This window comes from Zeus faber (genome assembly GCF_960531495.2).
Source record: "Zeus faber genome assembly, chromosome: 5".
NCBI lineage: Eukaryota > Metazoa > Chordata > Actinopteri > Zeiformes > Zeidae > Zeus > Zeus faber.
In genome coordinates this window covers 32,195,053-32,221,746 of record NC_137192.1, presented here as the reverse complement: position 1 = coordinate 32,221,746, position 26,694 = coordinate 32,195,053, and the positions used below count along the sequence as shown (strand labels likewise).

Sequence of the window (26,694 nt, the reverse complement as noted above, 5' to 3'; positions counted from 1 at the left end):
GTCTCCAATGTTTGTTTACATGTCAGAACATTATCCAACCGCTTCTACTGCATATCAGCAACGGACCCATTTCTCTAAATAATTTCGAATAATAGTTTATATTTCCATCAATCTACGAGACAAAAAGTTTCAGGAAAGGGTTTTCACATGAATAAATAAATAAATAAATATAAGCATAAACTAAACTACTTCTAATTTGGAGTGACAGGCCATGAATTCCTATGAGCCCTGAAGGACTATTACAAACCCGTCTGGCTAATAACAACTCATGTGTAGAGAGGAGGACGTCACTCCTCCCCCGCCAGCGAGGGATATCTTAATCAGAGGCACCATTCTGGGAAGTTTCACGGAAGTGGTATTTTTAGAAACTCTTGGGGAGAAATTAAACAGCGGCGATGGACTCGGTTCTAATGAAATACACAGGCCGGGAAGTGGAAGGCGTCACGCCGCTTGGTTATGTCTAGAAAGGGATTCTCTGCATGCGTGCTGTGCGGGGTTTATGATATTAGCCGGTGGGTCGTCATCCGTTGCCCTGGAGACACATCGCACCCGGTCTTGTCAGAAAAGACATGAACTTATCCACCATCCCTCGCTCTCCTGGTCCTGGCACATGGAGGTAATATTCCGTGGCAAAGCTCTGGGGTAGAGGGTACGGTGCACGCTGTACATGCAAAAGACAAGGGGTCAAGGACAAAATGAGAGAACATGTTTCCAACTTGCTACCTGCAGGCTGGTGCTCTGGTCGGAGAAGGGAGAGCTGAAGAAGGTGGTGACTATGCTCATAACGGTCTCTGTCACGTAGCGCTCCAGGATGGTGTCGGCGTGCTTACGGTCACTTGTATTATTGCAGACCTGCAAGGAGAAAAAATAATAATTATTTAAAAATAAACATAGTTTCATGAACATCAAACATCACATAGTTTTATAAAGTTTCATATAAATGCCATTTCCAGAAAACTGTAAGATCTGCCCTCGGTCGTCCTTACTCGGCAGATGTCCACCAGGAAGTTCTCAAACAGCTTCCACATGTGGTTGGAGGTGTAGATCTCCTTCATCTCCACCTCCGTGTCCACGTAGCAGTGGTTCAGGAAGTTGATGTAGGCGATCTTCACCTGGAATAGAAGGGGGAGGTACAATAGGAATCCTCCTGGTTTAAATTGGGCCTATTAGGCTCCTTTTTACACAAGTTAATTATAGGGCTCTGAGGTCCCCAAAACATGTTCTTCAAGGTTTTTGCTGAAAATACCATTCAGATTATGCATTCTAGCCATTCTAACGTGCCTCTAAATCCATTGTGTTCCTGACGCTCTGTTTAAATGGGAGGAACCAGCCTCCTGAGGCCCCTAGTTCTGTGAACTAATGGGGTTCGAGCACAAGTTCCGGGTGCTGTGAGCCAATGAGGTTTGAGCATGGTGTCCGGGTTTTCTATTTACTTCAATTTACTAGTAAGTCATTTTTATAGTAAGAAGTAAATAGTTCTATTTACTCCGTAATGTTCACCGATTTCATCTCATCAGTACACCAAAATCTGCTTCTGAATAAGTTTGCGGCGAGAAATAAGCAATCCAGTTGCTGAATCTTCACACATTATCTCAACAAGGACTAATTTCAAAGGTCCTACTTTCGTTGCAGCGCTACAGGCTTGTGAGAGATTGGGACACCGCACCGGGACTCTCTTCTTCGAAAGGTGTCCATTGTCATTCATTAGCATGAAATACTGTATTAGCCCTGTTGGTGGCTACACAAACTGTCTACGTCCAAACATGGAGTCCCATCTCACCTCTGGGATACAGTCCTCATGGGTGACCACTCGTACGATGTCGTCCAGCGGCAACAGGGAGTTGCACTTGATCTCCGTGTAGACGTTCTTGCCCTCGGTGCAGACGGCGAGCAGCTCCACCAGGTGGATGTGGTACATCAGGGGGCTATTCTCGTCCATGCGGTCCCGCTCCGACCGCATCATCTGGACCAGAGTCTGGAAGGACGCCCTGTCGTTGTAGAAGACCAGGACGTCCTCGCCTGCGTTCACCAGCTGTGACAAAGACATACACAGTTAGACCAGAGACACAGAGGAGACATGGCGGCAGCGTGCAGGCCACCAAAGTCATAGAGAACAGGGAGCGGCTGAGCAGAAGATAGCGAGCAGAAGGTGCAACCTCCGCCATGACGATGTCCTGACACTTCTTGATGAACTTGTTCTCGGCTTTGACGATGGTTTGCAGGAACTTGAGGTACTGGACGTTGCGTCCGTGCGTTTCGATGCAGTGCACAAAGTGCTGCACCACTCGCTCGTTGATCTCGCTGCAAAGCTGGAAGTTGTTCATGAAGATGTGCTGCATGGTGATGGCTTCTAAGATCTGCCTCAATGAAAGGAGGAGGGAAACAGGAAGGAAATAGTTGTCGGTCAACGCTGGAAGGAGGTGTCGAATCAAATGAGACGTGAGGGTACGAGGCGGGCGCTGCTCACCCCCGGGTTGAGGAACAGGTTGATGTGCTTGTGAAGCAAGGCTTGATTCTGCTGGTTCCCTGCACAGAAATTCTGCAGGAACTGGTGGGCGAGCTTCATGATGTCCTGCATCCGCATGTCTTCTCCCTGGAATGGGGAAAATAAATATAAGATATAAGACATTTCATACATTCAGTCACAGAAAAAAACGCTCTTTTCATAAAGAGAGATTTCCCCACCTTCTCATAAGGGATTTGCAGGAGCTCCAGCACCACAGCGTGAGCGCCCATGTTCCTCAGCAGCCTCTGCTGCTGCTTCCTACTCTTCCTTCCTGAAAAACCTTCCTGGACACACAGTCTGCTGAGTCGCAGCAGAATCTGTGAAAGGACAGCGAGACAAAAGGAAGAGAAGAGCCAGAGAGATCTAACCTTCAGTCTGGGGACTAAAGGCTTATTACAGGGTTTGTAATGATCACTAACAATTCCAGACACACACACAAAAAAAATAAACCAACTCTTTCTGACCTCCTTCACGACCCTGTAGTTGTAACTGCTGGTGCTTTCAGGTTTCTTTGGTTTGTCTGAACCACCCGAGTCACCCTGAAACACACAACAGCTATAGTGCTTCAATCCAAACGTCAAGATCCTTCCCGAGGTGACTAGTGGGATGGTGATGCCTCTCTGGTACCTTCTTGTGCTCCGACTGGGTGGACAGCGCCTCTCCAGAGTCGATCCCCTCGTCCGTCCCCTGCCTCTTGCACACCCACAGCTCAGACTTCTCCACGATGGAGCGCAACTGGTCCAGGTCAGACTTGATCTGTTTGTAATTCTCCACATCTTGGCTGGTTACCAACAGCTGGACCTGAAGATGAACACGGACCGGCACGGATGAGCTTCATCTTATTGTTGACGCACAGATCCACAAAGGCGTCAAGTACTTCAAATGGCGACATATAAGAAGATTATTGCTCCAGGTAGGACGAGCGTGGGTAAACATGTAGTGTTGTGGTACCTGCTTAAAGGCCTGAAGGACCTCCTGCCTTTGGCTGAAGTGCCTGAAGAGCAGGTGGAGGGCCCTGGAGACCAGCGGAGGGTAGTCATGCATGGTCAAGTGGAGAAGTACCCTCAAAAAGGTACGGCCACCATGGTCATCCAGGTCCAACGGAGTGTTTTCTTCACTAGGAACACGGATGCCAAAATACACGGCGATTGGAGAAAGCAACTCAAACACGCTGAATTATGAACCTGTGTCTATATGTTAAGTTATAAGCTGTTACCTTCCGCCAAATATTCCTTCGGCCTGCTCTTCAATGTGCTCAAAGTCCAGAGCCCCTACGGAGACAAAAAAAAAGTCCAATATCAAATTCTCGTCTTGTATTAATCAAATCCCGCTTCAAATTTTTAAGAGGGGTCAGTGTGGCGGTGGGATGACCGCACCTGGCATGTTGTTTGGTCCTTCTGAAGCACCGGCTACAGACAGTTCATTCTGGGAATTGCTTTCATCAAACTCCCTCTTAAAGATAGACAGCAGACAGGAGATCCTATAGTCCAGACGCACATTCAGGATAAACTGAAAAGAAAAGCAAAATAAACCAACATTTATTTCCCCGGACAGTGAAAGTTCTCCAGGAGGCTCGGAAAATGACGTCGCAGGACAAAAACGAGTCTACGGTATATACAGTACGAGTCCAAATTCACCTGCAGAATCTCGATGATCTTCAGCTTGGTGTCCATCACCAGTATGTCCTGTTTCTCTGGCTCGGTCTGGGTCTTCACAGAGTCTCCGTCGGAGGAGTTGAGGGGTGTGGTTGGGAGGAAGCCACCGCCTCTCAGGACCACCTGAGTCATCAGCTCCCCGACCCCATGAATAGACCGCATCACGTTACTGCCTAGAAGTGCGCACACACACACACACACACACACACACACACACACACACACACACACACACACACACACACACACACACACACACACACACACACACACACACACACACACACACACACACACGTTACCCACAGGAGTCCACCACAGATGTTCGACCTTTGGACATTTGTCGGTCACCTGCCTTTATTCTCGTCCCCTTTGTCCATCTTGTTGAAGGGGAAGATGGTGCTCACGTGGACACAGTCCAGAATGGCCAGCAGGATCTTCGTCAGCCTCAGCAGGTCGCTGAAGTTGTAGAAGCCGAAATAAATCAGGTTCCGGGCCAAATTCACCACCTGGATGCAAGGGGAGACCGATAGGCTCAGCCGGGGTTTCCGAGTCGACGCGGTTGCAACGTGACCGTGACTCGGTAATGCTCGGGGACGACCTCGAAGGTGAGCTTGTTCTTCTCCTTGTCGGCAAAGGGGAAGCTCTGACACACCACATCTCTCAGGTAGTTCTCCACAAACTCCATTGTCTGAGAGAAACGCTCCTTGATCTCGTCTTTAGACGTCCCATCATTGTCATAGCTACGGCCAGAAAACAAAAAAATCGACCTTTTAAACTTTGTTGCTTGGAGCTAGTTTCGAGAGGAATGGACACAGACTCGTACAAGACTCTCTTCGGGACCGGTGAACTCACTCGTCGATCGCGATCTGGGAGGGGATTTCGGACCAGAGTCGTGCGTATTTCACGGGGGTGACCTGCTCCTGGGGGTCCCGGTCCACGTGCATGTGCAGCATCATGCGGCAGAAGGAGGCGCGCAGGTCGTAGGGGAGGTCCTCGTCCGACATGCAGCGCAGGATCAGGTCCACGTCCAGCTGGCCGGAGATCTTGTTGATGGCCAGGTACTGGCGGTCCAGACACATCCTGGCAAACAGGTTCAGCTGGTACCTGTGGGGCCAGAGATGGATCGAGAGTCTGAACCAGACCCAGACGCCAAGACTAGTCCCATCGATCCGGACAGCAAAGTGAATCTTGTGGCGGCACCTGTAATAGCTGATCACCTCCTGGTCCTCCTTCTGGCCCTCCTTGGCATCCTGGGCCAGTTCTCGGATGCTCTTGCTGCGGATCTCCTTGTTGCTGTCTTTCCAGAACAGCCACACCTCCTCCTCGTCCTCCTCCGAGTCCACGGAGTTCTCCCCGATCGATGCGCCCTCGATTTCAAACCTGGACAGCACCAGCCTGCAGGGAATCCCACAAATCACGAATCTCGTCCAGATAAACTGCAATCGTGCAGTTACTTCTGTTGCAGCAGATCATCAGCTCTGCATATTAATGACGTACTAAATTTGTGTGTGTGTGTTTGTGTGTGTTTTGTCACTGAAAGAAACCCTTGACCCGGGCCATGGAAGCACTGATAGAAGGGGCTTCTGGGATAAAAAACAATGCCGTTAACCGTAACGGACTGAAGCATTTTAAATGAATGCAATACGTCTGCCTATCAAGCAAGGGATATTCAGCAACCTCGGTGACTGATAATAACTTGAGCATTTCAGAACCACGGTCGAGACGCCGCCACCGAGGTCAATGTGCGGAGAAGACGCACTTGGTCTCTATGAGGATGTCTCCGTTAGTTGGGTCCAGCACGGCGTTGCAGATGAGCTCCTGCGTCACAGGGATGGACTTATTCATTGACACGCAGAGGTCCGACAGGTAGTCGAGGAACCTGGGGGACATCGAAACACACACACACACACACACACACACACACACGATGGTCTGCGGAGAAAATCCCCTTTACATAAACCCGAGCACCGGACTTCAATTATCTGCTCCTGAAAAACACACAACTTCCTCGAGCAATAAAATCAATGAACAATGAACCCCTTTACATGTGCATCATGTTTAAGTTGCCCAGTGACCAAAACATTCCTAGAATCACCAGACTTCCATTAGATATGCCGCAGCCATGTAATTTACAACTGCTGTAGCCGGGCCAGTGGCATGTGCTGTCAATTTAATATTAATCGGGATGTTTTAGGAGTTCAATGTTAAAGTCTGAACATAGGACGTGATTAAACACTGTTAAAAAAAAAAAAAAAAAAGCATGGGACATGACACAAACAGAATTCAAAATGTAAACTGGATCTAGATACTAAGGCGGGTAGACTAAGGCGGGCTCAGTTTCATACAAAAGTGAAATTTATTCTGTGCACCCACCCACCCACCCACACACCTGGGTTCACGGTTTTTGCGGACCAGGCTAACAAAGGTGTCGATCTCGGCAGCAGTGATGTGTTTCTCCAGCAGCTTGCGGTTGTTATGCAGCAGGGCTGTGATGGTGTCCTCTGCCAACACATCGTACCCAATCTGCTTCTGCATGAAGCGGAATTGCTTGGCGATGTACTCCTGGGGGGGGCACAGCGCCTTTCATCACACACTAACCTCTTACAAGGATATAACGGCAGTGCAAATATTCCCCCGACCATTAATCCCATATTACACATTTACATCCACGTCCACGCATTTGTGATCTGCTCTTCCAGTGTGAACCCTCTTCTGGAACAGCACATACCACCAGGTCCTGCTCCCTGATTTAATCTAGCGTGACTCTAGAAATTTGAAGGAAATCAGTTAAACGAATACCAGGACCCTGTTCAACATTGGTATTCTGTTTTCTCTTTTGCATTTAACATCTGTACATCCTTATTAGTGTGGGTAATTACACACCAAGCATTTCGGAGAATTGAGATCCATGGGATAAATGAGTGACCTTCAGACATTTAAATTTAATTTCCAAGTCACAGCAAATTCTTACATTCCATAGCGCGACAATCGCTTTGGTGCTGCCAAGGAGATGTGCACCAAACACAAAGTCGACAACCGCTTCATTCAAACTAATAGATTTTCCTACTGCGTATGTGTGTTTAGAGACCCAAACCTAAATGAAAAGAAAGCAACGCTAACTATAAATATACACGGATAATGGAATGAACATGCCTTTTACATCCCACACTTTGAAACCACTGTTTAAATATCCTGTGAAAATAGCTTTCCCAATTTATGAACAAAGTATACACTATCTTTTTCCAAGAAGTCCCCCCCCCCCCTTTTTTTCTACAACTATAAAGACAGACAGTCTAAAATGTCAACCATTAAAGAGATTAAAAAAATTAAGTCAACAAAACATATATTAGATATTTGATCATTGTTAACATTCAGTGAAGTATATAACATGAATATCCATATGCATATAGGATTTCCAGTGAACTTTTGTCTTGGCCCGCTCTGTTCTTATATCAAATGTCATCGGATATAGACTAATGATCTACTCTGCACCATCACTGTAAAAAGAATGAACCTGCGTGAGCCGAGCCAAACGTCACCCAAATCTCCCCGTTCCAGGACGAGGTTGAACCCAAACCCCATCCCTGCTTTGCATTGTGTATTGTATTGTGTGTATATTTTATCCGGTGTGTTGACCGTAATAACCCATTCCCGCCTCGTTTTGATGTCACCGGAAGACTCCTCAGTGTGGGCAGAGCCTGGGGTGCAGCTCTGGGGGCTCCCGTCGGGTCGTACCTGGTTCTTGCGGTAGTCCTGCTGCGAGTGGCGCAGCACCCTGTAGCACAGGCGGCAGATGTGCCTGAAGGGGGCGTGGCGCTGGTCGGCCAGCTCCTCCAGCCGCAGCATGGGGCCGTCGCCGCCGTCCGTGAAGGGAGCCTGCAGCAGCTTGAATATCTGTACCAAGGGCACCGGGGATTAAAATACAGCCCACATAACACACCTCTTAAAAGGGCGTAAAAAAGCAAGGGAGATGCCAGTCGATGTCAAGGACGTTCATTAAGGATCAAACCAGGGCGGGCCCGCGCAAAGACGCTAAGAGGGGCAGGTGCAGACAATGCCCATTCTGTACGAAAAAAAAAATGCCTGATAAAAAGGGCTCCATGGGGTAATGTGTGGTAATGTGATAGTGCTATATAACTGCATTCTTTTTAAGGGCCTGACAAACTCAACCGGTCCAAGCCATTTTCATTGTTGAGAATGCAGTTTGACTGAAAAACAAAGGGAAAAAAAATAAAATAAAATCCCAAACCACCTTCATATTCTTCAAATGATCTTTGTCAATTAAAAAAAAAAGACAAAAAAAAAACTTAAATGCAACTAATACATTGCTAGTGTACGTTTTATATTCTTTAATGCACAATGCTTCTGTAGAGTCATATGGTTGTTGGTGCATTCAGCGCTACATAAACAGCTAACCTTCATATTTATTATTATTATTATAATTATTGTTTTTATTACACGGGCCACGTTCGGTCTACGTGCCGCCAGTTGAACAGGCCTGAAAGAGCCGGTACCTGCTTGAGGATATTCTGTTCTCTCATGAGTTTCTGGCGCTCTCTGTTGGGTTTGTTAACCATGATCTCGAGGACGTCCTGCCCGTTGTTGGGAATGTCCACCACGAAGAAGACAAGGTCCTCCAGCAGCTTGGTGACCGCCCTGCGTTCACACAGGGGAAAGGTTTTCAGTAGGTTTCTGGCCATCGACCAGGGTTTAGTCACCGCGGTGGAAGCTCGCAGCTCGCCTCGGCCTGTGTATACCTCCTCTCGTTTTGGGTGATGGTTCCTTTCTCCAGCTTCCCAGCAATGGAAGCCAGAACTTTACTGGCATCATTGGCAAAGTCCAGGTCTCTGACTTCGGCCGGGGAGACGGGAACGATCGCAAAGGCCTCTTTGTCCTCTTTGAGGGTGGAGGTGCCGATCTAAAGACCCAGAAAACCCCCCCCCCCCAAAAAAGTTTGACTGACAGGGCTGTGGACGATTTTGGAGGCGATGAAGGCGGAATATGACGGAACGCCAGCGACCCGGTGCAGGCCACATGGTACGCGTCTCAGAGCTCCATGCTGTCACTCACACGCAGCATGACGGGTTTCTCCTCCTCTTTGTCGATCGGCTGGTTGGTGCTGTGCACCCATGTGTTGGTGCACAGGTGTCGGAGGCGCACGTAGGAGTTCCTGAGAGATGTAACACACACACACACACACACACACACACACACACACACACACACACACACGCGTCACATTTCTCTGCTAACTGAGACAAGAATTTATTTGCATTTATTTGCGTGAATTTGTTTCCGTATACCGTTTACTATTTAAACAAAAATTTGAAAACATACAAAAATATTATGTGGTATATTGGCGCTATTAAAGATGTTGTTCTGTTAGAGGATGGAAGGTGGGTCGACCTAAAAAAGTAGACCTAACTTTCTCATTGCTCATTTTTGGATCATGGATACTTCAGACCTAAAGCTTATGATGTTACAGTGACTATGATACTATTATGTTACAAAAGCAACGGTTTTGCTATGAATGGTTATGAATCTATGCAAATTGTTATTTTCTCCAGATTCAATCTCATTTTAGATTTAGATTTTAGGTTTAGGATTTACTATCGACCCTTTCAGGCTTTACCCTCTTGACCCATTTAACCAATTACACCAAAGGAAAGTAAGAGGATGAATTGATTACCACAAATCTAATTCAAGAAACAAATCTATCGTCAATAGCTGGTTGTAAGAAAAATATTAGATTACAGCGTGGGGAGCAGTGTTCTAGAAAAAGTGCTGTTGGTATTTTAGGTGGACTTATCCACCTTTTGATGCAGACAATAAAAACTCACAGGCATCCAGACACTTCTATTTTGGTTTTGATGTTTTTTGATGTTTTTTTGTTAAACCTATTTGGAATTAACTGCATTAAACACATTTGAAAGCATAATATGGAGATTACAGCTGCACCCTCAAACGCCGTCAATTGACAAGGATAATAGTCCATTTTGCATATTTAGTTTTGTATTTATATTGAAGTGACCTGGATATTGCTTCACGTGTCAAGTGTTATAAATGGAAACAGTGAGGGGTCGGGATTTGGACCATGTGTGCAGCTTGTCGTGCTTTTGTCTAGGCTGCTTGTGAACATCCCACCTGGGCACCAGCGAGTCGCCTCCTCTCAGGGTGGTGGGGTCGAGCTCGAAGATGGAGGAGATGTCGTTTCCGTCGGGGACGGAGACCAAGGTGTACATCACCTTGTCCTGGATGTTCTTCAGACGGGCGCGCAGGGTCTCCTGCTCGGAGTCCAACTGGGGGAGGGGAGGGTCACGATGCAAGAAAGGATGACACCCGAATTGTATGATCATTGTGGGATGTAGGATTAATAAAGACGCGATCAAAAATGATGCGTAAAAAACACGTAAGGTCGTGTTTGATGGCGGCCCAAAGGGAGGGTTTGCAGCAGGTACAGCGCTGTGCGACTCTGCAACACCGAGCTCATAGACTCATGGTCCAACCAGAAGATAGCCCAAAGATCTGATGTCATTTATTCATTATAATTTCATTTTTTTATTAGTTTATCATTTGTGCCGGCAAAAACCGTCACGGCCTTAATCAAATAAACATAGCGGTAATTGGGAGAATCTCTGGAGGTAATTATAGAAGTATTAATGGCATTTTCCCCATAAAGTAAATAAATGAGCTGACCGACATCATCAGCCTTCACTCAGGTGTCATTAACAGCATCCGTCATTATAAATCAGGGGATTTTCTTTTGATTAGATGTCCTCCCATGGGAGTTATGTTCTCAAAAAACAAATATTTTGATATCAAAATCAATAAATAAATGTTTTAATTAATTAATCAATAAATGTATTAATTTATAAATAAATAAATATATGTATTAACAAACAATCAAACAAACAAACAAATAAATAAATAGGTATATAGATGAATAAATCATATTTGAATTTGTCAGTCACTTCCGCAAGGAGCTGGTAAACATTTACAGCTCTGCTTTGTGGAAAGACAAGATGGACTGTAGAGCTGCAAGGGAAGATCATGGCGCCACATTATCATTCTCAGTGAAAGGCTCCCATCTGCTGGTCACCAAATATACACACACACACACACACACACACACACACACACACACACACACACACATTTTACCACAAAACACCACCATCTACTGCTGGAATGTGGAAACGCAACCAACACAACTGAAGGTTATTTCCACCAAACGGAACCCGCCATGGCTGCTTACCGAAGAGCGCGACTCCTGGCATTCCTCCTCGTAATCCGGATTCACCTGGAAAACATGAAATCAGAAAGGCGTCAGAAAGGAGTGTTTGAGTCGCTAACCCAAGCGATCGCGCGTTTTTGGACTCGCAGTTTCTTCGGACGAACCGCCGCCAAGCCACTGACCTCCGCCGCCAGGTAGTGTCCAGTGGCCAGGTGCTTGAATCGAAATAAACTGTTCCAGTACCCCGCACCGCCTCGACATGGATCATGCTGCACCACCTGAAAACACGGGGGAAGTATCACAAACAATATAACGTTTACGTTTATTCATTCAGCAGACGCTTCTGTCCGAAAGCACAAGACATGAGAGGCTTGGAGGCATTGGAGCAGCTTAAGTGCCTCTCCTGTTCCTAAATAACATTAACACCGTTGTTGTAATTAACCTGGTGTTGGGAAATCAGTCCGATTATTTTGATTAAAAAATACCGTATTTTATACGTTTTTGAGCCTGAACCCCCCCCATTGTAGAGCGCAGTGGAGAGAGACAGGAAATGGGGGGGTGGGTGGAGGGAGGGACACGCAGCGAACGTCCGCATGCTGGATGTGAATTGGGATCGCTGCAGGCCTTTTTTCCCTCCTTTATGGCACGCTGCCCTATCCTGTTGCGCCACCAGGACGCCCTAAGCTGACATTCCTTAAGAAACAGCCATTCAATGCATGTGCGTGACCGCCTGCGCTCCTCTCCGCCGTTTCCATTGCAGTATCATCCAAACCAACAGAGGGAATCTCATGGATTACCACTTTAAAATGGAGCGCTATAAAATGAGCTCCCGCTCAAAGGGGCCCCTGTTTGTGACAGGCTGCGTTCCGATAAAGTAAATACTTTAAACATTATACAACACAGGGGGGAGCGCATAGTTTTGTCAACGACACAAAGTCCTCCTCACCTCCACTTCCCACAATGCTTTGCTGCTGGTCGCCGAGGTGGCAGACTGGCGCCCAGTGGTGCGGAGGAAGACGTACTGTTTCTTTCTGTGGTCGTCGCAGGTCAAGAACTTCTCCTGCTCGGCGTGGAACAAGCGCACCACGTCACCCTGGGGAGAGAGGGACGCATTTATACTGCCGGAATAATAGTATCTAGAGTAAAAAAAAAAATAATTAATTAATTAATTAATTAATTAAAAAATAAAATAAAAAAGTTAAATAACATTGACCATGTAAGCCTATCGCTTTTATAGGTTTGCAGATGAACGTGGATCAGTGACTCAGACAAACCCCTTTCAGGACGATCTCCTGGTTGTCGCCCCACTTCATGAACAGCACGATCTTCCAGCTGGTGTTACAGTTGACCGAGTTGACCTGAAACACGGAAAGTGAAAGCTCCACGTCAGGCGTCGCCCAACAACTTTATGAAAGCGCTGCGGTGACATTTCCAAAGCGATAGGATTTTAACGGTGGGAATAGGCATACATTTACATTCCTGGATGCTTTTTAAAATTAATCAATTTATTTATTTTTCATGAATGAGAGCATGGCTGGACAAACATGGCATTTTAAAGTATCCTATAATGTAAAAAAAAAACAAAAAACGCTCGGACCACTCCCACACCGACGTCAAGTGAGGGGGGACGCGCTGCGCACGGATCTCAGTCAGACCTCGTTGCATCCTGGGTTGTCCACCAGCTGGTGTGTGCTGGCATGGAGGGGTTGACCGGCGTTCACCGGGTTCAGCACCACCTTATCCCCGATCACCACCTGCATCACACACACACACACACACACACACACACACACACACACACACACACACACACACACACACACACACACACACACACACACACACACACACACACACACACACACACACACACACACACACACACCGGTGATAATATAAGTATAATATAATCTTTATCTTGGTCTTTTGGTGGGACAGTACGTGCGTACAAAGCGCTATTCCACCCTCTATTGAGGTATTTCATCGTACAGTTCAGGCGTCGTCCTGCTCTGGAAAGATGTTGAGCTCAGATGTTCCGTTGTGTGTTTTACGGCTCTGGGTCAGCGTGTTCCCTCGCTCAGAGCAGGCAACGTGAACAGATAAGTCCCCCACTGGGTCGCCAGTTCCACGCCCATTAAGGAACGGACCTGACGGGAATTTGCACCTTATCTGTAAGATTTAGGGCGGCAGAGGCCCGAGAGATTCCAGTGACGCAGAAATGCTGCCGCTGAATTGTTGCCCAGCTAAAGAAATAAATAAAAAAAATGAATAAACAATTCAATAAAAATAATGTTTTTTTGTAAAGCAAGCAGTAATCTAACTTTGGAATTTGAAGGAATTTGAACAGACATAAAATAACCTAGCTATACATACTAAACCCTTGCCCTTTTCAAAAAAGTTAGTTTGCATTTTTGCCGTGACGGAATTTTGAAACCCGGTTCATGACTTTTTTTTTTTTTTTTTTAACAATTTCAATTTGTTTCCCCCAGAATACACGTTTTTATCTACTAGATTGTTTAGATCGGCGATCGGCCGGCAGGGAATGAGAAGGAGAGACAGTTTTATGGATGTGTGCTCACTCCACATGGGGGAACGAACACACATTTACATTTAGTCATTTAGTCATTTAGCAGACGCTTTTATCCAAAGCAACTTACAAGGGAGAATAACATTCAAGCTACATTGCAACAGAAACATTAGGGTAACAGTAAATAAATACTGCTAAGTAGTGCTAAGTAATTGTAAGTTAGGAGAGGAGGGTGCTCTCTGAAGAGCTGGCTCTTCAAGTGCTTCTTAAAGACAGAGAGGGAGGCCCCTGCTCTGGTGGTTTTTGGCAGCTGGTTCCACCAACGTGGAACTACAAATGAGAACAGCCTGGATGGCCGTGGTTGTGCAGCCGGCAGAGCCAAGCCTGCAGAGCCAGGCCACGCTCGTTTGACGAACGCAGCGTCGGGGGGGGGGGGGGGTAACATGAGCGTTTAAGTGAGGGGGAGCGTTCCCGACGATCGCTCTGTGGGCAAGCATCAGAGACCAGTGGAGCTGGGTGAGCAGCGGAGTAACGTGTGCCCTCTCTGGCTGCTTGAGCACCGGTCGCACCGCCACATTCTGTACCGTGCGCAGTGGCTTCACCAGCACAAGCCGGCAAGCCCCGTTAAGAGAGCGCCGCAGCAGTCGAGGCCGGAAGTCACCAAGGTTTGTACCGGCAGTTGAGTGGCATATTGGGTCAGGTGCGGCCTGACTTTTCGGCTGTTGAATAGTGCGAAGCGGCAGGACCAAGAGGCGGCGGCAACATGGTCCGAGAATATCAGTTGCTCATGGATAATGACGCCTTGATTCCTTGCAGCCTCGGTGGGAGCAAGAGATAAAGAGTCAACACATCAGTCACATCCTGCCCTTTTTCGGACTTTTTGAGTTTGGAACAGAAGTTGAGCAGCGGCGGCGTACGGCCGGCATCAGACCGTATCGGGAAGGCCTCCCCCCCACCCGCCCCCGTGTGCCTTTGCAGAAAGGTCAAGGGTCAAAGGTCACGGCCGTCCAAACTCACGCTGTCGCCGATGGAGCGCAGCTTGTAGAAAGGCTGGATGTAAAACCAGGATCCCTCGTTTCCCGCCGTGTCCAGCATCACCCTCATGGCGTTCTTCTCCAGCAGCGCCGGCAGACGCTTGTTCACAGTCAGGTACTTGTTGCTCTTCAGGTGGAGCATCTGAGGAGCGGCAAAAAAAAAAAAAAAAAAAAAAGAGAACACTTTTATTATTATCATTAATAAGGAGCCACTTAGAGTTAGGTTTAAATAGTCAAATGGCAGAGATTGATTCAGCTCAGCGTTCGTCACACGAGCCGCCACAACTCTCACGACATCGCCGGATTGCGATCGTTGTGAACCTGGCAAGGTTCCACGCTCGTGTTTCCCCTGAAACTCAAGAGGGGAATTGACTCCCCTGGTGTTGGTGAATTTGGTGCCGTTTCCATCCGATGAGTTGAGGCAAATTAACCGCCCAACCCAATCACTGGGACTATACTGGGATAGAAAAGTCAAGACGCTTCAATTGTTCAATTTCTTCAATTGCAAGCTGAACTTGATGACAACAGCGGCGCTGCGCCACACACATTCCGTGGTGATTCCCGGGGAACAGTGAGCGTCATATGACGCTGAGGAACGGGCCAACGCACCTGGATCACATTCCCGTACTGAATCACCGTTCCCAGCAGCTTCTTGTTTTCGGAGTCGTTTTGCTTCTTCTCCAAGTCGGCCGCATGCTACGGTGCAGGAGGAGAGAGGACGTTATGAACAAATGTAATAAAATGAATAAAAGCACAAGACGCTGTAGGTTCTGGCACAGCGACCCACAACACCAAGCACAAACAAGGTGACGCGGAGTCGCACGTTGATTATTGTGCGAGGAAACCACTTGGGCAGAGCGACTGTCACGCTTGGACGGAGGGGCTTTAAATGCGAAAAAAAAAAACACTTGTCTTCCGTCTCCATGGAAACCCAGGAGGCTGCCATCTCCCGTTTTATGAGCCTGTGGTCAGCGGGCGCATTGCTTTAAATGGAGTTGCAAAAAGAAAGAGAGGACACAGAGAGGAGGGAGCAGGGGAGGAGGGAGGAGGGGGGAGCAGGGGAGGAGGGAGCAGCGGAGGAGGGGGCAGGAGAGGGCAGAAAGGTGGGACGGCAGGAGCGCAACGCCTCAGGAATGTCTGGAAGACGACGTCCAAATTAGACTTCAAAGAATAAATAATCCCTGCGGAAACGTCTCGGAACACAAGGAAAACTGTGGAGGCAGCGAGGCGTAATCGCAGTGCGGCGCAGTGTGAATACGTCGCCGAGCAACTTCGACTTGCATACATTTTAAGCTGCTTCAGCCGAATCGACCAGATATATTATAGATATTACGGATAAAAAGAAAAAAAACAACAGATATTTTAACAGATATTACAGATATGACTTTATTCATCCGTGTGGGAATTGGCTCATGTCAGAACCAATAGACAATACAAATTAAGTCGTAAAAAAAATGGCATCGAAACGGCAATATACAAAAAAATTAAAAAAGACAATATATAAAAAAAATAAACCAAAAAATATACAATAAAGTCGTAGCAATGCGCAGAACTTGTGCATGAAATATAACTATATAAAATTATATGTATAAATATTGAACTAGGCAAACTAATAATACTGTTTTGACTGAAGGGGAATCTCATCTCTCTGTCCTGAGCCGCAGACAGGTGTGCGTGCGTGATGTCACGTCGTCACTCACATGCAGCTTGTTGAGCAGCACGGTGTCGGTGTTGCCCCCCGGCTTGGCCGCCTTCCAGAACTGCTTCTGGGCCGAGTAGCGGTTCATGGGACACAGCCTGAAGAGACAGTCTGACCCCGAGGAGGGGGAGGGACGGGGGGAGAGAGGGGGAGAGAGGGAGAGAGAACGCATCCAGCGGGTTAAACGACGTCTTACATCGGAGGAAGTAAAAGGGAAAGTGTATCATGGTGGGTAACAGGCGGTGGGAGGGTCAGGGTGCGGCCCCCCCGGAACAGTTTGTAGGAATAGATCCATACTTCCTGGCAGGCACTCACAAAGCAGCGTTTCAATGCCTTCAAAGGCTCTAAATACACACTTCCTCACTTTGCATTAAAAAGGTGTGCATGTAGAAAATAAATGGAAAAGTTATAGTCGTAAGTTTATCGCAGTCCAGATAAAACTGCATTTTGGACGCGCAGGGAAATGAGTCGCCACCATTTCAAAAGCTGCTTTTTTCATTTTTTATCTTTTAAACTTCACTGGGTTTTTCAGCCACGTTTGCACTTTCTTGTCGAGTCGGCGCCGACCTTTTTGGATTGCCGCCCTGTTCATAAATCAGACGGGTCCAAATCCTGAATCCTGTCTGGACACATGTTTGAATCCTAAGGCCGGACCAGCTGAGGAGCACCGGGGTCTACGCGGTGCCCTGGTACACCTCCACAACCGATGTTATAAGCCAGACGCAGATCGGATTCTCTTCTCCCCTCCGCTCAGTCAAAAGGTTCCATTGTCGTTCCCGCTCCGTCGGCAGCGGAACACTGATGCGGGTGCAGGCGGCGGAGCACGAGGACGTTTGAAGAGATGGTGAGCTCCACCACGACAGAGCAACAGGTCCGTTTAGAAACCCTGCGATCACCACGGGCCAAGGAGATAAATGTCTGTGCTGCTGAAACACATTTGTTCCCCTCCCCCGGGATGAATGAAAGATCTATCCCCATATCTATTATCCATCTATTATCCATCTATTATCCATCTATTATCCATCTATCTACAGTGGTACCTCCACTTACGACTGCATCTACTTACGACTAATCCAAGACACCAGTAGTGATAGTCGCCAAAATTTGTATCGACTTACGACCGACTGCTTCAAGATACAACCGTGGAAATTTGCAGTTGGTGCGTCGGCGGCCAGTCAGCAGCCAGTCAGCAGCCAGTCAGCAGCCAGTCAGTAGTCAGTCAGTAGTCAGTCAGCAGCCAGTCAGCAGTCAGGCAGCATCCAGTCAGCATCCAGTCAGCAGTCAGTCAGCAGCCAGTCAGCAGTCAGTCAGCAGCCAGTCAGCAATGAGTCAATAGCCAGTCAGCAGCCAGTCAGCAGCCAGTCAGCAGCCAGTCAGCAGCCAGTCAGCAGTTAGTCAGTCAGCAGCCAGCCAGCAGTTAGTCAGCCAGCAGTTAGTCAGCCAGCAGTTAGTTAGTCAGCAGTCAGTCAGCGGGCGACCTGCAATGTGTGTGCATGTAATTGGTGGCTTATCGTGTTCTTTTCATATTTATTGTGTTTGTTCTGTGCATTTTGTTTATTTTCATCCTTCATGATGTCATCATTCATATGGGAAAAAATACTTCCACATACGACTGTTTTAACATACGACTGTTTTAACATACGACTGTTTTAACATACGACTGTTTTAACATACGACTGTTTTAACATACGACTGTTTTTAACATACGACTGTTTTAACATACGACTGTTTTAACATACGACTGTTTTAACATACGACTGTTTTAACATACAACTGTTCCAATAGAACCAATGACAGTCATAAGTTGAGGTACCACTGTATTACCCATCTATCTATTTATTATCCATCCATCTGTTATCATCCATCCATCCATCCATCTACTATCCATCCATCCATCTATCTATTATCCATCCATCTATCTATCTATCATCCATCTATCTATCATCCATCCATCTATCATCCATCAATCCATCATCCATCCATCATCCATCCATCTATCATCCATCCATCCATCTATCTATCATCCATCCATCTATCTATTATCCATCCATTCATCTATCTATTATCCATCCATTCATCCATCTATTATCCATCCATCCATCTCTCTATTATCCATCCATCCATCTATCTGTTTACATGTATCTATCTAGCTATGCATCTATCTATCCAGCCATCTATCTCTATTATCCATCTATCTATCTCTATTATCCATCTAATCTATCTATCTATCTATCTATCTATCTATCTATCTATCGAAAGGTTCAATACCGACAAATAATCTCTTGAACTTAAACTTTTGTGAAGAGTAGAAAGACATTTTGAGAAATGTGTGTGTAAATACTGTACAGTATGTATGGTTTATATATCAAAAGGAGAAAGTATTTTATCACCTGTGGTATTTATTCATTGTATTGGCCTACGCTCAAATAGCTGCATTTTGTTGTAAGTCCCCAAGGTAAGTCTGTTTTTATTGAAGTTTGGGGAAAAAAAAAAAAAAAAAAGAAGCTTTTCAGTTCCCTGGCTCGTCGTCAGCCTGGAACCAGCTCCAGAACAACCTGAAACGTCAGCTTCAGTTTGTGTCTCTCAACGAGTTTAAAGAGCAGGTTCCAGCTCCGGGTCGGGGAGCTGACGTGTGCCGCGGCTTAACCTCAAGGATTTCCACTTTCGAGCTGTAAATGTTGCACGACATTGCATTGCCCTCCCTTTTATGTATTTTATGTTATTTATGTTTTAATGTTTTTTTATGGTTTTTATGTTTCTTAATGTTTCTGATGTTTTTATGTTTCTGATGTTTCTGATGTTTTTTTTATGTTTCTTACGTTTCTTTATGTTTCTTACGTTTCTTTATGTTTTTTATGTTTCTTATGTTGTTTTATGTTTCTTTATGGTTTTTTTATGTTGTTTTATGTTTCTTTATGGTTTTTATATGTTTCTTTATGTTTTTTTATGATTTTTATGTTTATTTATGTTTCTTTATTTTTTTATTTTTTTTTTATTTTCTTTATGTTTCTTATGTTTCTTATGTTTTTTTATGTTTCTTATGTTTTTTTATGTTTTTCTATGTTTCTTATGTTTTTTTATGTTGTTTTATGTTTCTTTGTTTTTTTATGGGGGTTTTTTAAGTTTCTTTATGTTTCTTGTTTCTTATGTTTTTTTATGTTTCTTTACGTTTCTTTATGTTTTTTATGTTTCTTATGTTTTTTTACATTTCTTTATGTTTTTTCTGTTTCTTATATTTTTTTATGTTTCTTATGTTTCTCATGTTTTTTTTACGTACTCAGTAACACCGTCTGCTGCTTTCTGGGCCCGGTCTCTCTCGCAAAAGAGATTTTGAACCTCAACGAGACCAATCTGGTAAAATAAAGGTCAAGTAAAAATACTTTAACTTGGGCTTCCCTGGTATTATTTTTGAGTTTCGCCATGCATGGTCGCCATGTGCGACACCGTGCAGAGCGGTTTCCTGCAGAAGGCGCAGAACGAGGCACACACAGAGAGAGACCGTTCCACTGATTTGCATGTGGCCGCAGTGCAGCCAGTTCCTCTTTTCCTCCAACTTCCCAAAAACAACACACACACACACACGGCCTGCGATGCCGAGGGAGGATTTGGGCCGCGGCGGCTGAGTAATAAGACCTTCGCCGTGGCACAGGACAAAAATACAGCCCACCACACACACACACACACACACACACACACACACACACACACACACACACACACACACACACACACACACACACACACACACACACACACACACACACACACACACACACACACACACACACTCTCCTTCTTCCTCCTCCCTCTCTCTCTCTGGCTTTTCTCCGACTTAACCTCCCATCAGATCCAACCTCACTGGCCCGAAAGGACCAAAAAAGAGAAGGAAGAAAGAAAAAAAAAAAAAAAGAGCAAAAAGAAAGTCCATCCTCCCCCATTCTCTCTTCTCCTGCTATGGCCATGGTAACATGACCAAATATGGCCAGCTGAGAGAAGAGGAGAGGAGAGGGATAAGAGAGAGAGAGAGAGAGAGGAGGAGGAGGAGGGTGGGGTCTCCCTCTCAAACCCCCCCCCTCCGTCTATACTTCTATTATCCCCCCCTCCCTTCCTCCGTTTTTCTGCCTTCCACCCATTTTAGTCATTCTTCTCTCGCTCTGACTTTCGAAATTTGGGTGCCGGTTTGTGCACATTACGCCCCCCCCCCCCGGCAATATTGAGATCCAAAAGCGTTTTTTAGAAAAGGTACGATGAAGCAGGATTTGAAAGATGAAGCCGTCAGAACAGAGTCAGAGAGCGGACGGAAAAGAGAGAGAACAACAGAGTGAGAGAGAGAGAGAGAGAGACGAGCAAGTCGGAGCCCAAACTCCTGACAATTAAAACACACACACACACACACACACACACACGTAATGACCAATAATTACTGTGTGTGTGTGTGTGTGTGTGTGTGACAGGTTAAACAGCCTGAAGTGAAGGCTCAGTCAGCTGTAGGAGACGGAGAGTTCCCGCTGGGGAGGCAGGTGGAGGCAGGTGGAGGCAGGCGGAGCAGGCTGGTCCTGACGACGGCCTGGTGTGGTAGGTCATTTTGCATGAACAAGTCATGAACAATTTGAATATAGAGCCGGGCTGTGCAATCATGTCTTGCTATTTGTCAGATGACCTATGAGCAACTGGAATGTACCCAGTGTAATTAAAGTAATAATAAATAAATAAAAGATTAAGAAACTCACTTATGAAACTCAGTGTGTAGTATAATTATCATTAATAATGATAATAATATCCACCTATCTACAAGCACAGGTCTCTTATTGTGTGTCCATTTAAAATAAATAAATTAATACACACACACACACACACACACACACACACACACACACACACACACACACACACACACACACACACACACACACACACACACACACACACATATATATAGAGTTGTGTATTTTGTGTATATTCTTGTTTTTTATATGTTTATATTATTTTTTGTTTGTATTCTGGCATCTTAGTCACTTTCACATGTCAGAATATTATAGTTTGTCCAGTTCCACTACGGTACATTAAGTCAGTGTTATCACTGCACATCAGATTTGTTTCATTCCCACACGCCTGCTTCAAAGTCCCTTCCTACACATCGTGCCACACGACTGGTGGGACTGGTGGGACTGGTGGGACTGGTGGGACCGGTGGGACCGGTGGGACCGGTGGACTCGGGTCAGTGGCGCTGTGCCAACGCGGCGCCACTCCACTCCCGCCAGGCCGCCATCAGGGCCCAGAACCAGCGTAAACGCACCAGAACGGGATCAAAGACGGTTCAGATTGCCCGCGCAACCGCGTGGAACGTCTGGACGCCCTCACATCTCCACATCAAACGGAGAACATCAATGGAAGATGCAGCGAGAGGGAGACGGGAAGGGAGGGCGGGCAAGGCCTCCCGATCCTCTCCGGAGGACCTGGGCTGTGCAGGTGCTTGGAAATGGGTTTTTAAAAAAATAAATAAATAAATAAATAAAGAAGGCAGAAGCAGCAGAAACTTGTATTTGCTGGACCTGAACTTCTGAGGTTGACGTCCAGTTTTTACTGTATCTAACGACCCCCCCGCCGGCTTCCTGTACTACCTCGGCCCCCTCCCCCCCCGCTGGAGAGACCCCGTGTGGCTATTATGGGATGGACGCCTCGAACTGAACAGCTGTGGCCCCCGTGAGACCTCTTACCGGGGTGGTCAAGCGAGAGGCTGGGAGCTGTCATCTACAGTTTAACTGCTCCGTAATCCTCTGCTTGTGCAAACGTAAATAATGTTTGAAGAATAAATGAGGGAAAGACGGGAGGAAATGAGGGGGCGACGACGGCCGACCAAACCAAAACACACAAACAAGAGCTGTAAATGAAGAGAGGTCAGGGCTTTCTCATGCCTTTCTCAAGCCATTCTCAAGAAAAACACAAAAATATTCATATATACTGTATATTTGTTTCAGTATCAGGTTTGTGAAACTTGAATGTACAATCAATAGATGGTACATTTAGGATTCATTGTTGGCAGTAAAATAAGCATTAAATTATTATTTGCTGTTTATTTCACGCATTAACAAACTGGATATTAATTATAAAGCACTATTTTTAAAAGCTACAACAAAGGCACGTATCAATTATATTCTATTTTCATTTATATTCTAACTGTCATTCTACAGCCATGACAATTCATGTCAATTAATAAAGGAGAATCTCCACCAATCCATAGTCAAACTAAAACTTCACCATTCTGTTGTTCAGATAACAATGATCTAATATAACAAGCTCATTATGTTCCTTTTTTTTTTTTTAATATAAAATAGGGACTTCACTTTTTACTGCATTTAATAAAAACAATACAGAAATAGTGTGAACATAACTCTAGAGGCGGCAAATATCACCGGTTAGTCGAGTTTCAACCAGAGTGGTGAGGTCAGCACAGGAAGATAAGACCATTCTCACTCTCATTGGAACACAGATAATGTTTAAGTGCCTGTTGAACTCTGCAGTCAGGATCCTGTGTGTGCGTGTGCGTGCGCGCATGTGTGTGTGTGTGTGTGTGTGTGAGCGCACGTTGCAAAGTAAAAGACAAAAAGGGGTACTCTGTCTTGAGTGGCGATACGGCAGCGCATGCGAGAGCAATGCTTGTGCTTACATTAGTAGGAAATAGTGAGCATACCTCTGCGGTGACAGTGTGAGGTCTGCTGCACAGCTAACAGCTATCGTGTAGCTCAGCGTCCGCTCACAGGATTATCTCGATCACTGTCTTCCATCCTGCACAGCCACAGAGAGCAGGGGTGCACTGGAGGACACCCCCAGGGGCCCAGGGAAACCGGCTCTCAAAATCAGTTTGGAGGAAAGACACGGTTCCACTGGCTAAAGTTTGGGATGTTGAGTAAAAACAAGGAACATCCTGTTTTTTGTTTTGAATAATAATGTAAAAAAAAACATTGCCTCCCATTCGCGTCAAGCCTCAGTCGTAAAGGGAAACAGAGCAACTTCCTCAAATTGCTCCACAAGAGGCTGTTCACTGTTTTGTAAACATATTTGACTTTTATTACCTTTCACATATCTGAATAGTGCCGTATTTACAGTATGTGTGTGTGTGTATATACACACACACACACACACACACACACACACACACACACACACACACACACACACACACACACACACACACACACACACACACACACACACACACACACACACACACACACACACACACCTCGATTAATCTGCCAACTATTTTCTCGATTAATCGATTAATTGTTTTGTCCATTAAATATCAATAAATGCTGAAAAATGTCGATCACACGATGCCCCCAGACAAGGGCTCCTCTCCTGTGTGTTTGTGGGGATGGGGGTTTTACCTGTTGCTCGTTAGACCAAACAACAAGCAACAGGTGTACAGCCACACCGATCCTGGGTCCCAATTACCTAGACCCAGGACAGGTGTGGCTGCTCCAACCACACCATCTCCGCACCACAGCGTTTCCCGAAGCCCAAAGCAACATCCGCAAATGTCTTGCCACAAGCCAAAGATGTTCCGTTTGTTGTCGTACAGGACTAAGGAAACCAGAAAATATTCACATTCAAGAAGTGGGAATGAGAGAATTTGGAAATTCTATTCTTAGAAAATGACTCAAAACAATCAATCGATTATCAAAATAGTTGGCGATTAATTTCATATTTATCAACTTATCAAGTAATCATTGCAGCTCTAATGCATTCATACTGTATATTTAAACCTTATTTTGTGTGTTCCAACACTGTCATGGCCGTTGCATCACCTATACTACACACACAAAACACAACAAAATGCCCCACTGACACTACCGCAGGTTGATTCTGCAACCCCTTCACCAAGTAACAGAAATAAATGAAAGAGAACACCACACATTACCAGCTAAAGCAAGACATCTTAACAAAAACAAGCCATCCATGTGGCCATAAAAATGCAGCTCACTATTAATATTTTATTGCAAACTTTAACGAATGTTAAATTTCCTCCAGTCATTTCATTCATTCATTCATTCCCAACATGGACGGTGAAAGGAGAAATGCTGTATCCCTTGTGTACCGTACCATGGTTCAAGTCAAGGATCCTTAAATTAACTCTGTATGTGCAGTTTGTTAACTTTACACAAGTCGTCTATAAAGCATCATATTCATCTCCAAGCAGGTTTGACAATGGATCATTATGGATATACTGTATTTACGGATACTGTTAAGTGGCTTGGGGAGAGAAGGCATCTATAGAGATCTGTTTCCTGGTCCTGATCAATGGATCTGTTGATCAATGGCTGATCATCCGGTTTCCACTGGCAACAGAAGCCCTTCTTTTACTTTTCATTATTCATATTTAATTATATTATTATACAAGTTATAACCTGGAGCTGCGACTTTATCACCGGATCTCAAGCACTCCACACAAGACCACCACGTCCAAACCCTCCACCGGCTTCCTCGCTACAAGCACCAAACAGCCTCCATGCGATTATTAAATATAAAAAACAATTTTTATATCAATCCACGTTTTTTCTTTAAGCCATTTCAGTGCGATATTCCAAAGGAAACGACGTCTACCGGCTCCGTCACCGCAGCGCAAAACTCCCGCAGCCGCAGCAGACATGCGCGGTGGGGTCGGCTCCTGGCTCTTGCCATGTCTGGGCCTGTAAGGTAGATACGTAGCATTCGGCTGTGACTGGGTCGCGGGGGACGGCGAAAAGTTTAAAATATTTTAACTTTGTCTGCAAATGGTGTGTACCGTTGCCGGCGTTCTTTGCCGGCACGCTCTCGGCCACTAACATGAGCTCCGGTTTACCGTCTCCCATAATCCATGTGAATGCAACACGACGGAACCCTTTCCTTCGCCATGTAGATGCAGGAAGTTTCATCCAATCGAACCACACACACACGAAAAACAAAAACGTCGACGGAATTGTCAAACATCCAAGCACAGTGTGGTGAAATGGGATGAAAACAAAGAGGTGTTTCAGAGACAAGGGCAGCACAGCCAATCAGATTCAACCACTCATTCGATCCCTGTTGCAGGGGTTTTGCAAACTCCGCCCGTTCAACACCGTGAATGGAAGTCTTCCTGCGGCCTGAACTACAACGCAGTCCCAAATGTTGCATTTCATAGACGCATTTTACTCACCGACTTTCGCAGTAATAACAAAGTCAACTTTTTAGAATCTGGTTGAAACGTTGCCGACGGGACCACACATGCAAGACGTGAGAGACGTGCAGAAGCCGTGCTCCAAACCTTTCTAAAATCGTTTCTACTCCTAATAAAGGCCTCAGCACCCAGCGCCATGTGAGCTGTTTGTTTTCATAGGGAAGGAGATGAAAGCGTCAGGAGAAGCTGCCCGCAGCCCGGGGGTTGGTTGTGGTGCCGAGGACAGTCCCCGGGGGAGATAGCGCATCGCACGGCCCTTAAAGAGCATTAAAATGTCCTGATCAAAGTTGGCGGCGATCAGATCAAAGCCGTCCAAGTTATTAATACAGCACTATCTTGCTCTACGGCCCCCGGGGCCACAAATAGTGGTCCAACAGAAGAGCGTAGGGGACAAACAAAGGAAAGAACGCTCACCGGCTCCGGTCCACAGCATGGCCCCCTGCCACCAAACGCTGCACCACGGCTGCACCACGGCTGCACCACGGAGCGTTTCATTTTGATACAAATGTGACACCTTTACAACATGATGCACAATCTAGTTTGTTGATGTTTGGGACGGACAATTCATATTCCTTCCTCAACGGCGAGGGACGCTGTTTTCTCTTGTCATTTCTCCTGTCGTTTCCCTCTTATACTCAAAGACCCACAGCGAAAAGAAGAAATCTCGCAAACAGATCATTTCGCTCTTTTTTATTTTATTTTTTCCTCCATGAAAAGGCTCAACCTTCGTCTCACTAGAGATATAAATAAATGACAAAGGAATGGAGATAATAATAATCCCAAAAGCAGCGCTCCAATTAAGGATCTTGGAGCATCGGGACGAGAGGCCCAGAAACG

The 26,694-nt window shown here is 45.9% G+C and overlaps 1 protein-coding gene across 1 annotated transcript in view; it reads right to left on the bottom strand.

The window, feature by feature from the left end:
• The window catches only part of LOC307230239 (inositol 1,4,5-trisphosphate-gated calcium channel ITPR1-like), a 69,588-nt gene that overhangs the window by 38,449 nt on the left and 4,445 nt on the right, over window positions 1–26,694 (bottom strand). Inside the window, exons 4-34 of the mRNA XM_080000475.1 lie at window positions 16,660–16,769; window positions 15,569–15,655; window positions 14,943–15,101; window positions 13,054–13,152; window positions 12,673–12,756; window positions 12,345–12,491; window positions 11,581–11,676; window positions 11,420–11,464; window positions 10,309–10,463; window positions 9,235–9,334; window positions 8,922–9,082; window positions 8,679–8,820; window positions 7,900–8,058; window positions 6,554–6,726; window positions 5,924–6,043; window positions 5,365–5,559; window positions 5,017–5,268; window positions 4,763–4,904; window positions 4,513–4,670; window positions 4,144–4,330; window positions 3,883–4,015; window positions 3,723–3,777; window positions 3,458–3,623; window positions 3,134–3,307; window positions 2,971–3,045; window positions 2,686–2,823; window positions 2,468–2,593; window positions 2,157–2,357; window positions 1,781–2,032; window positions 987–1,112; window positions 724–852 (exon numbers count right to left, since the gene is read on the bottom strand). Of these exons, the coding sequence (XP_079856601.1) occupies window positions 724–852; window positions 987–1,112; window positions 1,781–2,032; window positions 2,157–2,357; window positions 2,468–2,593; window positions 2,686–2,823; window positions 2,971–3,045; window positions 3,134–3,307; window positions 3,458–3,623; window positions 3,723–3,777; window positions 3,883–4,015; window positions 4,144–4,330; window positions 4,513–4,670; window positions 4,763–4,904; window positions 5,017–5,268; window positions 5,365–5,559; window positions 5,924–6,043; window positions 6,554–6,726; window positions 7,900–8,058; window positions 8,679–8,820; window positions 8,922–9,082; window positions 9,235–9,334; window positions 10,309–10,463; window positions 11,420–11,464; window positions 11,581–11,676; window positions 12,345–12,491; window positions 12,673–12,756; window positions 13,054–13,152; window positions 14,943–15,101; window positions 15,569–15,655; window positions 16,660–16,769 (4,346 nt within the window). The remainder of the gene's footprint in view (window positions 1–723; window positions 853–986; window positions 1,113–1,780; window positions 2,033–2,156; window positions 2,358–2,467; window positions 2,594–2,685; window positions 2,824–2,970; window positions 3,046–3,133; window positions 3,308–3,457; window positions 3,624–3,722; window positions 3,778–3,882; window positions 4,016–4,143; window positions 4,331–4,512; window positions 4,671–4,762; window positions 4,905–5,016; window positions 5,269–5,364; window positions 5,560–5,923; window positions 6,044–6,553; window positions 6,727–7,899; window positions 8,059–8,678; window positions 8,821–8,921; window positions 9,083–9,234; window positions 9,335–10,308; window positions 10,464–11,419; window positions 11,465–11,580; window positions 11,677–12,344; window positions 12,492–12,672; window positions 12,757–13,053; window positions 13,153–14,942; window positions 15,102–15,568; window positions 15,656–16,659; window positions 16,770–26,694) is intronic.